General features: G+C 50.4%; 1 protein-coding gene across 1 annotated transcript in view; it reads right to left on the reverse strand.

The window, feature by feature from the left end:
* Window positions 1–14516, reverse strand: part of KCNK3 (potassium channel, subfamily K, member 3) — a 53995-nt gene extending 39479 nt beyond the window's left edge. Inside the window, exon 1 of the mRNA XM_006880608.1 lies at window positions 14234–14516. Within this exon, the coding sequence (XP_006880670.1) occupies window positions 14234–14516 (283 nt within the window). The remainder of the gene's footprint in view (window positions 1–14233) is intronic.
* Between the last annotated feature and the right edge of the window lie 157 nt (window positions 14517–14673).

A 14673-nucleotide genomic window follows, 5' to 3' on the forward strand; every position in this document is an offset into this window, starting at 1 on the left:
CTATTTCCTAGCCCCCAAGTTCCTCAATCTGGTGCAGACTCCAACTACCTGGGGAATGTTTACAACTTCAAAGCTCCTGGGCTTATCCCAGGTCTAGTGAATGCACCCCGGGGCCAGGGCTCAAACAGCTGCTGCTCCTGGGGACAGTGACTCTGTTCAGCCCATCAGGCCATCTTACCTGACTCCTGCAATAGACCCGCTGAGAAGCAAGTGAGTTAACCAAGTCACTTCCCAAAAGGTGTCCTCCCATTTAAGGTCCACTCACTCTAAAGAGCTACTGCTCCCTTCTCAGCCCCAATCTGGATTCCCATCTTCTTTGGCAGCATGGTGTTCACAGATGCATAGAGCTGAGGTTTCTCTATGACTAAGGTTACTCACTCTATTCTCCATAATCTACCACATGGATATAAGATGCCCCTAAAGTCTATGTGTTGCACTGGGAAAGTCTGCAGTTAGGGACCTCTCCAAGTTATTGAGGAGTGATGATGCCAGTTTGAGGACTAAGGTGAGTGTGATTCAGGCCATAGTCTTTCTGATTACTAGCTATGCATCTGAGAGTCAGACAATGAATAAGAATGACAGAAGAAGAATTGATGCCTTTGAGCTGTGATGTTGGAGAAGAGCACTGAACATCTTGTAGACTGCCCGAAGAACAGACAAATTTGTTTTGGGAAGGATGACTCTCTGGAGACAAGAATGATGAGGCTTCACCTCACATATATTGGGCATGTTGGTAGCAGGGGCTACCTCGAGGAGGGCTACCCTTGGAGAGGGACATGATGTTCAGAAAGACAGAGGTCTGATGAAAGGAGGAAGACCCTTGACTGGATGGATTGACAAAGTGACTCTGTAGTGGGCTCTTGTGTGTCAGGAAGTGTGAGGACGGCACAGGATAGAACAGGGTTCAGATCTGTTGTTCACACGGTCACTATGAGTGGAATGCGACTCAACAGCACCTAACAACAACAACAACAATGTCTATACCGTGGGAATGACTCACTCCCTAATCCAGGAGGAGGGACCCTTGTCTTCCAGAGGAAGAAGTAAGTTTTAGGGTTGGCAACTCTGGGTTTGAATCCTTTCATATTTACTTGCCCTGTGTTTCAGGCAAGAGGCTTTTTCTGTTCAAGTGCAGCGTCTTCATTTCCAAAGTAGGAATTATGCTCCAACACCTCACCTCAGGCTTCTTGTCAGGCTTTGGAGAGATGGTCAATGGTCTTTATAAACTGCTTTATAAACCAAGAGCATGCCATACACATCACTGTTGCCCATTTGCCAACAGCGTGACTTTGGGCACGTTCCCTAATGCTCTGTAAAAGGAGCATTGTTAAAGTGCCTCCTTCCTGTGTGACTGTGAGGACTGTTGTTGTTAGGTGCCGTCCAGGCAATCATGACTCACAGAAACCCTGTGAACAGCAGAGATGAACCTTCCCCGATCCTGCAGCAGCTGAGGTTTGAGCCCACTGTCAGAGCCACTGTGCCCTTCCATCTTGTTGAGAGCTTGAGAATCTTCCTCTCTTTTCTCTGACCTCCCCGCTTCCTTTTGTCTTCTTCCAAGGCCTGGTCCCTTCTGACAACACGCCCATTCTGAGACCGAGTTCTAGAACCATCTTGGTCTCTAGGGAGTACCTTAATTGTACTTCTTCCTGGGCAAATTTGTTCTTTTGGGAGTCCATGGGATAGCCAGTACTCTTCCCTGCATAATATGAGGTCATATAGCTCGGCACAGAGGATCAGTTTTGGTTCACAACTGCGGAATTAAGGCAGGATTTGGAGGCGAAGTCTGCACAAGGCCAGGCCAGGACAGACCTGTTGGTGGTTCAATCTGAGGCTGGCCCACACCAGCCCCTACTGCTCCAGAGAGGCTGGCAGAAGACCAGAGAGATCGCGAGAGGAGAAGGCCACCCCCTGTCTGAGGGGTTTGCTCCCCCAAGTGTCTCTCTCAGCAGCTTAATCTTCTGGAAAAGGCCCCCTGGACAGTTGTATGTGTTGCAGGCTGGGATGGGATTTTTGGGATGTTTCTGAGATGGTGCTTTCTAAATCAGAAAGCTGTAGCCGGGAGCAGGTCTCACATTCCTGAAGAGGGACACTGGGTGCAGGCAAGCGGGGAAGCCTCAATAGAGATCTGGAAGCCGAAGTTCGAGGCCCAGCAATGTGGCCCTGTCAGAGGGTCCACGCTGAAAATGACCACAGTGTTGGGGGTCAGCCCAGCACTGCCCCAGGGCTCCTGTACACCATCCACTAGGGTTGTGATTTAGTTTCCTAGTGCTACTATAGCAGAGACACTGAAAGTGGATGACTTTAACAAACAGAAATTAGTTTTCTAGCAGTTTGGAAGGCAAGGAGTCTGAATTCAGCTCTAGGGGAAAGACCTCCCCGCCTCTCTCTGTAGGTTTCTTTTTGTCTCTTCGAGCTTCTTCTCCCAGGCGATCTTCAAGTGGCTTGGCATCTCCTTGTCTCTGCTTTGCACACTTATTAAATCTTTTATATCTCAAAAAAGATTGATTCAAAACGCATCCTACACAAATCCTGCATCTTTAATTTAACAAATCCCATTCCCAAATGGCATTATAACCACTGGCCTAGAGTCTAATGTTTACATTATATATTCCGAGTGACAAAACACAATGCATTAAGTTTGATTTGGTAGACCTTTGACCCGGAAAAGGACACTTGGGAGGAGGAAGGAGTGGGCATGCTATCAGGTCTGGCTGAGGTCTTCTGGGTGATCCCGGTGGCAAGGGTGGATGGAGCCATCAGGATCTAGGTTTCCTATGGCTTGATTAAGAGTCATGGGAGTACTTCAGTCAGAATGAAGGTGGCAAACACAAGGTAGGTCTGTCCTTCCATCCTCTATGCCCCCAGTGGCCCCAGTGCCTGCCAGCTCAAGCCCACCCACCAGCCTCCAGCACTCAGGCCTCTGCAGGATTCTCTCCCAAGCATCCTTCTCCAACACCTTGTTGCCCTGAGCCTGGCCATGCTTTCCTCTCGCCCCAGAAAACTCACTGACCAGATCACCAAGTCTTCACTCTTCATTCAAGGCTGCTTCAGTACTGCCTGCTCCAGGGAGCCTTCTTGGATCCGATGTGGTGAGTCACTTCACTTGTACCTGGCACGTATACCATTCAGGTTGTGGTTGTGGGGATCCCACTAGACCAGTGGCTCCTTGAGGAAGGATCTGGGCACTAGTATTCTAGTCTCTTTGTATAGTGTCCGTGACATAGAAGATTTCAGGAATTAGTGTTTGGTGAACTCAGCTGAAACGACGGCAAAAGCTTCGTTTTTACATGGAAGGTGGCCCAGGGGGCCTAAGAGGCTTCCAGGATGCCCCACTCAAGAAATTGAAACATCTTGGGATTTCTTCATCAGGACTGTGAAGAATCTTAAAAGCCACATTTTCACCACAACAAGAGAAAGGTATATAACCCAATTGAAAAATGGGCACAAGATATGAACAGATACTTCACCAAAGACATTCAGATGGCCAATAAGCACATGAAGAAATGTTCAAAATCCCTAGCTCTAAGAGAGATGCAAATCAAAACAACTATACGATATCATCTCACCCCAGTCAGAATAGCAAAATGTAACAGAACAGCAAATATCAAATGCTGGTGAGGTTGTGGAGAAACTGGGTGGGAGTGTAAAATGGTGCAACCACTATGGAAAGCTGTATGCAGCTTTCTCAAAAACTTGCAAATAGAAATACCATTTGACCCAGAAATTCCACTCCTGGGAATATAGCCTAAAGAAATCATAACTGCCACCCAAGAAGACATATGCACACTCATGTTTATTGCAGCTTTGTTCACAATAGCAAAGAGTTAGAAACAACCCAAGGGCCCATCAACAAATGAATGGATAGAGAAGCTGTGGTATACTCATACAATGGACTACTATGCAGCATTGAAAAAGAAGGAACTCGTGCAATATTATATGAAATGGATGACCCTGGAGGACATTATGCTGAGTGAAATATCTCAGTCACAAAAGGACAAATATTGCATAGGACCACTGTTGTAAAACGGGACTGACATAGGGGTTGAGGGAAGACTGAGAAAGAGGGGATGAATAATGTATACTGCATTAAAACAGATGAGGGAGAGAAGTGTTTAAAAGGCATATATGTTTAGGTATTATTGTCATGACAGGAGTCTATAATGAAGACTGCACAGTGGAGTAGACTTGGGGGGAGGGACAGGACAGAGTATAACAATGAAAGAATTTTTTTTTACTTTTCAAAGAGAAGAGTGAATTGGGGGGAGGGGGTGGACAGGGAAAAAAGAGCAACTATGAATGAATGGAAACTCTGTAAACTTTCATTAAAATTAATTAAAAAAAAAAGAGAAAAGCCACATTTTAAGCCTCCCCCTGATACATGGACCTTTTTTGATAAGTCAACATGGATAGGCTAGCTTCTCCAGTTACTCATTCAAATATTAACCTTGAGGCATCTAGTAGAGATGATTAAAGTTCAGTTAAAAAAAAATTAGCTGTTTAGAGTCGGAACTCTGGTGGCATAGTCTATAGAGATGTGAGCTGGACTACTAATGCAAATGAGTCGCCCTGAGGATTTGAATGGCTCCACCAGTGAGTGGGTCCGTGGGACACAGAGGGCAGGCTCCTCCCATGCAATTTATGGCCTCTGAGAACACACTGGAGGCTCAGCGATGGGGTGACTCCAATGTGATGAATTTGAGTTCTTAAAGACCAGTTGTTTTCAAGTAACAGACGTTTTGCTACATAGTCCAAGTGGGTCTGATTCAATCAGTTGAACAATTGCAAGGGTAGAGCTGAGGCTTTCTGAAGGAGAATTCTGTTTATACACGGCAGCTTCATTCAGCCCACGCTGGAGAGAGGGAGACCGTCGATGAGGTGGATTGACACAGTGATGGCTACAAAGGGTTTGAGCCCATGGGAGACCACGAGGACGGCGCCGGACAGGACAGAGTTTGGATTGTTGTTCATAAGGCTCCATGAACTCAATGGCACCTAACAACAGCAATCATCCCTTGGAGTCCCTGGGTGATGCAAATCGTTAATATGTCTGGCTGCCAATCAAAAGGTAGGAGCTTAGACTCTTCCCCAGTGGTATCTTGGCAGAAAAGTCTGGCCAATTGCTTCTGAAAAACCTGCCATTGAAAACTCTGGATCATGGTTGTCCTCTGACACATATAATAGGGTCATGATAAGTCAGAACTGACTCAGTGGCAAGAGGAGAAAAAAATAGGAGTCATCCCCTGTCATGAAAGCCTATTCTGTGCGATGAATCTCTTCATTCATGTCTCCCACTGGCACGCTGCACCCACCAAGTGTGGCTCGTGAGACACCTGGCCCTCTTCCTCTGCCTCTTCCCCAAGATGTTGAAGGCCCACCTGAACTTTGCAGACACATGGGGCCTGGTGGGTGGAGAAGATTGCAGACCTGTCTGCAGCCTGCACTTCACACTGTCACCATGATGAAGCAGTGTGTCTGGTTACCTCTGAACTCGGGGGGGGGCCTCCTCTGGCTTTTGTGGCCTGGATCCCAGCCACAGGCAGCAGGGGTCTCTTCTTAAAGGAAGAACAGCCCGTGCCTCTTCTAAGGGGGCTGGAGGCAGCTGAGAATGCCACAGGGGAGCAACTAGTTCCTCACTTTGAAGGTTAATCTCTGGGACATCAGTTCTCCACTAATCTAAGGAGCTTCCTGGGCAAATTAGGGAGGGAAAGAGGATAGCTGAGAACCAATGGGCTCCTGTTTGAAGCTCCAGGCTTGCCCCTGGAGAAAGTCCTTCTCTATTTCTCTACTCCCTTTTCTCCCGCCCTCTCCACTTTCCTTTCTCCACCCAGCAAGAACTTCACCCTGACTATTTGGCTGGTACTTTGGGGGCAAGTCCCAGCCCCACTTCAGGCTCAGAAAAGTTCGTCCCAGCTCTGAAGCCCTCATCCTTAACATTCCACCACCAGATTCCAAAGGATTTTTCTGACTCTAAACATTCCCTCTTAAAACCGCAATCCACACCTCATGTCCATTCCCAGAAGCCAGCTCTCCAGGTTATTTAGATTCTTGTTACTGCCCATGGGTCAGGAGCATCCGCAACCCTTGGGAACTTGTCAGAAATGCAGACTCTCAGCCCGCCCCAGATCCAGTGATTCAGAATCTGCATTTTAACGAGATCAGCCAAGTAATTCCCTGTACATTACAGCTCAAGAAGCACTAATTTGGAGAATTCCTTGTTGCTGAGCTAGCCTTCCTTATTTCCCTCTATGGAACACCTCGTTGCAAATTGGAAGGCAGGATCAGACACACCAGAGAAATGAGGACTACCTGGGAATCCAAGGGGAGGGGGTAGACTGCCTAGGGTTTCCTCTTACTGGGGAAGGAGGTGGGATGAAGAGGGGAGAGAAGAGAAGGAGAGGAGAAAAGAGATACTGATGTGTCTGAGGTCTCCCGATGGGAGAGAGAACCCAGTGGTAGGTCCCCAGGCCAGGCTCCTGGCTTACACTCTGTAAGCCACGTGCCTCCCTCACCATGGGAGTCTTTGGAACAAAGAGCCACCTGTCCCTGCTTTGTCACTGGGGGAAGCAAGAAGGAAAGCAGTGGAGTGCTTTTTGCCTACTCAGATGGGGCTGGGAGAGCAGTGAAGGTGGGAGGTTAGTACCAGGCCTGAGGACATTTGGCAAGGATCAAAGCAGGGCCAGCCAGAGAGCCCAGGGACCCAGAGAGAGGGAGCTGCTCGCCCCAGGCCCAAGCTTAGGCCGGCCAGGCTGCAGCAAATAGGGGGAGCCAGAGGAGGGACAGCCTGGTCAGCCCGTAGGAGGAGGCAGGGGAGCTCCGGAGGCAGCTTGGGCGAGCTGGCTCCAGGTCAGGGACAAGTCTCTGGGAGCCACCATGGCATGTTTCTGGACAACGAAAGAGTGTGAACAGATTGGGAGGCTGCGGCCTCTGTGCGGTGCTAGATTGCTGCCTGAACCGCCACCAAAGGCTTTTGTCATGAGGCTGCCTGAGGAGCAGAGGATAATGAAGGAGTGTGGAGGAGACCCTGGGCGAGCTTGTTCGCTTCTCTCAGAGTCTTTGGGCCCCCCCCAAGAGCACAGCACAAGGAGAGCTGCAAGCCCAGCTCTGATGATAATCATCAGATTATGTGATGTGTTAACGTGCAGCAAGCCCCCTTTCCAATACAAACCATAGTTTCTACTGTACAAGAAGAGAATTGGAGCTGAAATTCTGATTTCTCTTCAAGCTAATGTTCCATCCTTACTTCTGAGGAAGAGACTCTGAAGCAGAGATCACAGCTGAGAGTGTGGGGATCCAGCACTCCTTGATCACAGGTCCTACTCCTACCATGCTTTTCTACTTTTAGATAGAAGGGACCATAGAGGTTTCCTGAGGAGCAGGGGCCATAAGGCTCCAAGAAAAGACACTCCTGAAGATTCTGTTAAGTTCTCTTGCCCTGCCATTTCTATTCATGGGGCCCTGGGTATAGTTCCACACCTTGATGGTAAAGAGACAAGTGATGTCTGTCCTACCAGGGCAGCTGGGCGAGGGGAAGGAAGGGTGTAGGGAAGGAGCAGGCCTCAGACTGTGCCTGGAACAGTCCCAGGCCGCCTCCCTGCATCCCAGGTAGTGGAGGGCAGGGCTGTCATCCTGGGCCCGACCATGGTGGTCGCACTTAGAGCCTGCTCTCTTCTCCACTGCTGGCTGACTGCAGGGAAACAATTTTTACATTTTTAAAAAATTCCAAAATCAACTCACAGATTCACCGTTTGCACTGCCAGCTGAAAGCTGTTTGTAGGGGTGATTTGCACTACATTCATCTGTGCTTGTTTATATATTTTCCTTGAAAATACTTATTGTGTTTGTCCCATCTCCACTGTGGCCGGGTGTGTGTCTTCTGTTTTGGTCCTGTTTTTGTCTCTGCGCCCTCCATGACTGCTGTCCCCACTGGACACGCAGGCTGTTGGCACGGTAGAGTTGGGCAGTGTCTATGGGCAGATACCCCGACTCTGGAGATGAAGAAACAGAGGGTCATAGATGATCAGTAACTAAGCTAAGTAAAACTAGAACTTTGCCTCCTTGCTCCAGTCCAGGGGGTTCTCCCGTCCCCTGTGGACTCACTCCCTGACTAGTCTTCTTTGAGGTCTATCTTCTCAGAGGAGGAGGCACCACCTCTGAATCTGGGTGTCAGGTCAGCTCCTAGCCTGGTTAAGGAGCTGGGAATCATGGGGGTGTGGGGTACAAAGAAAGGAGAAGTGTAAGCAGCTTTCTTGTCCCCAACCCCACTGTCCCTAGCTGCTAAGGAGAAGAAGTAGCTGTGGTCATAGCAACCTTTGAGATATAAAATAGTTTCCTTCTCAGGGGAGAAGTAATCATATATGAGCAATAATATTATTGACAGTAATAATTGAAGATGGCTGTTTATTAAGAAGGGTGGTTGTTGTTATGTGCCATCGAGTCACTTGTGTCTCATAGCGACGCTATACAACAGCTCTGATCCCTGCTCTACCCTGAGCCAACCTCATTGTCTCTGACACACCTATCCTCATTACCCCAGTCACTGAGTCAATCCATCTTATACAGGGTCTTCCTCTCCTGCGCTGCCCCTCCACCCTTCCAAGCTAGATGTCCCTTTCTTCCTTGCAACATGCCCAAAGTATGTCAGACAGAGCTTCAAAATTCTTGCTCCAAGGAGTAGCCTGGTTTCACCCTCTCCAGAATGAACCTGTTTGTTCTCCTAGCAGTTCATGGTATATTCAATATTCTTCTTCAGTCCCACAACTCAAAGGCATTAATTCTTCTTCTGTCATCCTTAGTCACTGTCCAGCTCTCTGATGCATACCAAATAATTGTGAAGACTGGCCTGTGTCTGGCACACCTTAGTCTCTAGGCTGACATTGTTGCTCTTCAGTACTCTGGAGAGATCCCTGACAGCAGACTTTTCCAATGCAATTCGTCTTTTTTGATTTCCTGGCTGCTCGCACTAAAGGTAGTATCCTCTTAAAAAGACTGCCAGTCTCTGAAAATCTGCTGGAGGGTTAGCTGTGAGTTGGTTCCAACTTGACAGCAATGAGTTGAGTTTGTTTAGTAAGTATTTACTGGTAGTATCTCGATATTATCTCATTTCATTTTTGGAACTGAGTAATTGCTATCCTCATTTATGAAAGGAAAACACCAAGTTCAGAGAGATTAAGTAACTTGCCCAAGGCCATATGAGTGGTCATGCCCCTGTACCACTCTATATAGTGTGCCAATAAAGCAGAGGGCCAGCCTAGGAGCAAGGAGGGAGGGTGTCCTGATTGAGGGTGCGCACTGGAATGGTTCCAGACTGGACTGTCGCCTCCTCTACCGGAAGGTTATGAGATAAGTGGAGTGATAAGCATCTAGAGTCTTGATGCTGAGAGATAGTAGGGAGAGAGGGAGCAAGCCAGGATTCTAACCAAGCTGTCCCTTCAACTTGCCACAACTTGCCGTGTGACCTTGGGCCAGCCACTCTCCCCTTTAGGCCTGAATGGGCTGGATGAAATGATCGCTGATGCCTCCTTTCACTCTTATTTTAGGACTCTGGGAATGATGACTCTTCTTTCTAATTTTCTTCTCAAGACAATGCTGTAAGTAGAGGTTCCCTCATGAGTCACACGATTCAGTGTATATTCTATAGCGGGCAACAGGAGCTATGCTCAGCTGAGGACAAGCCGGGACCTGAAGACAGAGAGCAGAAGGGGAAGCTGCCTATCCCAGCTCCATCAGTTCAGCTTAGCTGACTCTCCCCATCTGCCTGTTGCCTTAGAACCACAAGGATTTCCAGGCCTGCTCTGGGAAGTGGGCACCTGTGAGCAGCGGCAGCCTCAGGCTGAGCCTGGTGTGTGGGCCCAGCTCCAATACTTGGTCTGGTTTGGTTGGGGGCCAGCATCAGCCTGATTACAGTGTGCTGGGGGCAAAGGCTCCCTCCTTTGGGGGAGAACTTTGCCAGGGTAAAGGCAAATGTTGGTTCCCCAGAGTCCTTAAGATGTAAAGATCTGGTCTGGGTTCTTGAGTCAGAGAAAGAACTGTCAAAAGAACCACGGCCATAGCAGGGGAGTCAGAGGGTCCAGGGAACTATGGCACGTCACACACTTTCAAGCCTTAAGACCTTGGGTAAGTCATTTATGTTCTCAGAGCTTTGGGTTCCTCGGCTGAAAAATCAGAGTAATGGCTTTCTTGAAAACTTGGCGACAGAATTAAATGAAGAGCACATATCAAGCATCTGTTACAGAGTCTGAGATTTCTGTTGTTATGTACTGTCCAGTAGACTCTGACTCCTAACAACCCCATGGACAGTGGCTCGGAACCTTGCCTCATCCTGAGCCAACTTCACAGCCTCTGACACCCCTGACCCCACTGCCACAGTCACTGCGCCAGCCCATCTCATCGAGGGTTTTTCTTTCCTGTGCTGATGCTCTACCCTTCCAAGCTTGAAGACCTTCTCCAAGTCTCTCCTGGTGACATGGTGGCAGCTACTATTATTGCTGCTGCCTTTGTTGATAAAAATAATAAAGGGGCATTGGAACACATGGGGTGTCCTAGAAGGGAGTCAGATTTGCTCCTCTCTGGCTGTGTGACCTTGAGTGACTCCCATTACCTCTCTGGGCTCCGTTCCTTATCAGTAAGAAGAGGGGGTGGTATCAGCTAATCACTAAGGCCCCTTCCTGCTCTGACAGCCTCTGGGCTATGAATAGATGGGGCTGGGACCCTGGAGGAGTTTAATGACTCAACAGCAAGAGAGGTTAGAAGAGAGCTTCCAAGCATTTGATGAACTTGGGGCACACAAAGGAAGGGTTTCCTGGCTGGGACACTGGGAGTTGAGGAAGCAGGAGGAAACCTTCAGCCTGCAGGGATTGTGACTAAGTGAATGGCTAACCCCGACCCTGACAACCATCTGCCAGTCAGGGCTGCGCATGAGCGTCCTGTAAGCCAGCATCACAGAGGTTGTCTTGGCCAAGACAGGGCCCGGCTGGAGCATATGGAGGAAAAAGATGCAGCAAAGGCACCCGCAGGGACAGAGCAATGAACTTGAAATCAGAAAACTCGGGTTCTAGCACTGCTTACCAGCTGGGTGACTTTAGAGGCAGCTCCTCCCCTGACGGAACCTCTCTTCCTCTCTTCTTTCATCTAGAAAGCAGAGTTAACAGCATCTGCCTTGATAACTTCACAACTTTCACCTTGTGAAGTCCAAAATACTAAGAGACAGGATGCAATGAAAGAGAGGCTTCATCATGATCCTGTCCTGATGGGATACCTGGTGTCTCTGGAAGTGACCCCTTCAGGTCCCCAAAGGGGTCATGTGGTCAGAGGCCACTGTCTTTGCATCTTAGGTCTGGGTCAGTTTAACCTGGGGCCTCTTCCAACCATCTGATCGGGCTTTTGTTCTAGAGCAGAGCCCTGTGGAAAGTGTCCCACCAGGTGGCAGAGCTCAGCATGCCAAGGATGGGGGCGGGGAGGTAACAAACCTCCCGGGAAGGTTAGGTGCTCAAGGAGTAGGCACTCAAGGGTGGGACCCCCACAGAACTGGGGCGGTGCTCTGATGCTGCCTTTTCTCTTGCCCGGCGCTTTATGAATAAATAATCATCAGACCGCACTCTGTCTGCCTCCAGCCCCAGCTCTTAGAGTGTCTCACTTGGTGAGGACTACGAGCACTTTGGGACACAGTGCGGATGGAGGGGAAGACATGCCTTTTGCTTCTGCAACACCTTTCAGGCCTCACTAGCGCCATCACTACACAGCCAAAAGGTGGCCAAAACCAACAGTGTCTCCTCAGGAGAAAGATGGGCAGTCATCTCTCATGAAGATTTACAGCCTCAGAAACCCTACAGAGGGTCCCTCTGTTATCCCCCTTGCTGGCCACAGTGAAGGTTTGTTGTAGTTGCCCCCTTTTCTTTTATTCTCTGAGCGCTGCTTTGTAAGGTGCTGCTACTGGGAGAGAGGGACTGGAACCACGAGACTAGTGACAGTGTCGTTACAGAGACAAAACACATCCCCTGAGTCATAAACAGCCATTCCAAAGTGTCTACACGGTGTCACCAGGTCTTCCTGACAGTAAGTCCTGCACTTGTCCAGTGCAGTGGCCTGAGATGATCTGGGAGGTTTCAGGGAGAAGGTAGGGTTTGAGATGGGTCAGAGAAATAGAAAATGGGGGATGGGGCAAGTGTCACACAGGCAGATTTTTAGTGTTCTCAGGGAACATGAGGCAGTGGTAAAGGGTTCATTTAAGTAAGAAGTGAGTGGTGAAGTCAGACGTAGAGGTTGAGGTTAAGGATAAAGAGCCTTACAATTTGGGTTAAAGAGTGCAGAAGAGATTCCACCAGCAAGGGCGGAGGTGTCACTGGGGGCTTCTAAGAAGGGGAGTGGTATGGCCAGGGCTGTGCTTTGGGAAGATCCTTTCTGGTGCCATCCCCAAATGAGGCTGGAGGCAAGGACATCAGCTGGGAGGCTGTTGTGGAACTGAGATCATGGGACAAAGGGACATGGGAGGGGGGCATAGGCAAGGCTTTAATGTGGAGAGAGAGGGAGGGTCTAAGGATGTTCACTTTTCTTTCCAGATGCCTCTACTGCACTGAAACCCTAGCACTGATAGGAGGTTAGGAAAGCGGGAGGAGACCCCAGACCACATACCTGGACTGTTCTTTCTCAGGGAAGCAGAAACCTCTGGGGGTGGAGGAGCTTACTCTGAGTATCTACTCTAAGCCTATAGAATCAGCAAGACCCAGCGGTGCTTCTGGAAACCACATACCACCATTTCCCTGGTACCCAGTGATGTCTCAGCAGAGAGCCCTTCTGTGGCCACACCGTGGGGCAGGGTTCAGTCCTGTCTTCTACATCCTCTCCCACTTTGACTCCCAGGAAAACACTGCCATCTTGTCATGGGCCATGCCAAATGGCAGTGAGCCTCTTGGAGCTCAGCCAAGGCAAAGACGGGGACCAGGAGAGAAGGAATGGAGAAGGTGGAGGCTACAGCTCCTGGAGGCATCCAAATGAGCTTGGTGGGAAGGTAGGCTTCCCATCTCAGCATCCTGGCCCATCAGGGCTGAGAGGAGACCTTGAGACCATTTCAGCCAAGCCCTTGTCTCAAGGTGAACAAAGCCCGAGACAGAAACAAGGGGAGAAGAAACTTCCCCAAGGTCATATTTTGGGGCAGTGATGGAGCCAGGCTGGAATGATAAGGTTTTGTGGCATTAGCTATGGGAGAAAGAGAAGCAAAGTGTTTCCTCCTGTCTAGATACTGCTGAAGACCACAAGTGAAACTGAACCTCCATCTCTACTTTAGAGGAGACAAAAGGCTTTATCTTACAGGACACCAGGGAAGGGTTATAGGAATGTTTTCTAGTGAGTGGGAATGGGGACTCTTCCCTCTGGCCCCGAGCTGATTGCCCCCCAGGTTGAAGGGCGGTGTGGAGATTCTTTCCTGGAGCTATGCGTATGTGTGTGTCTGTGTGTACCAGGCGTGTTTGTGTGAGTGCCATGAGTGTGCGCTTGGGCCTCTGTTGGGAGACAATCCAGGTGCGTGCTTGGCTTCCTACGCCACGGTCCGCCCTGGCTCAGAGAACTGGGGCCATTCCTGGGGGGGTGACTGTTTTGCTAGGACAGTGAAGAAGATACGGCTGGCTTCTGACTTCCAGTACCAACTCTGCTACCTTATGAAAATCATTGTTTGGCACACACACACACACACACACACACACACACACACACACATCCCTCAATACCAAGCCTCACTTATATAGGTACCCAGAGCGGCTCAGAGGGCTGTGGAGTGGCTCATAACGGCATCCACCCGCAGCCCTGAAGTCCCTGTATAGGCAAATGAGTGGGGAGCCCACCGGGGACTCTGCGCGCACTCCCCTCCAGCTCCCACCCAGCGCCCTGTCCCGGGCCTTGCCTGGCCACACCCCTTCTCTACGAGCCTTCCCTGGTCTTTCCTGCCCCTCTCACACACTTCACAGTCCCTGGGGACCTCAAGAAGCCTGGCAGGGACAAGTTAAGGCTGGCCGGGCCAAAAAGTCAGGTCTGGAGCCAAGATACAACGTCTTCCCCAAGTCCTGTCCCTGTGGAGCCTACACACCAGGGTGAACTCCAGTTTATTGGGAGCGCAGGGTTCGGCGCCCGGCCCCTTTCTTGGGTAAAACCCCCAGCCCCAGTCGGGACCCGCATAACCCGAGACCCTCACATCCAGCTCCTCCTGCCCCATGCCGTCCCCGCCCCCCGCCAGGCGAATAGTTACCGATAGTGGTGATGACGGTGATGGCGAAGTAGAAGGAGCCGGCGAAGCGCCACTGCAAGCCGGCCTTGTGCGGCTTGAGGCGCAGCACGACGCCCTCGAGCTCCTCGTAGCCGCCCTGGCTGAGGTTGTAGCGCGCCCGCAGTTCCTGCTGCCGCCGCTCCAGCAGCCGCCGCTCGGTGATCTCCGGCTCCGACTCGAGCGCGTCGAAGACCGCGGCGCCCACCAGCAGGTATGTGAAGGTGCACACGATGAGCGCCAGCGTGCGCACATTCTGCCGCTTCATCGTCCCGCTCTGGCCGCTGCCGGCCCCCCGGCACCCCCGCTCCGCGCCCAGGTCCCGGACGCCGCTGCTGCTACCCGGGAGGTGGCCTGGGGCATGGCTGCGCTCGCAGCTCCCCGCGCCGGGCACCCGCTCTGCGCCCTGGGGCCGCAGCTGCAGC

The sequence above is a fragment of the Elephantulus edwardii genome, unplaced genomic scaffold (assembly GCF_000299155.1).
Source record: "Elephantulus edwardii isolate Elephantulus edwardi_28Jun2011 unplaced genomic scaffold, EleEdw1.0 scaffold00009, whole genome shotgun sequence".
In the NCBI taxonomy this organism is placed as follows: Eukaryota; Metazoa; Chordata; class Mammalia; order Macroscelidea; family Macroscelididae; genus Elephantulus; species Elephantulus edwardii.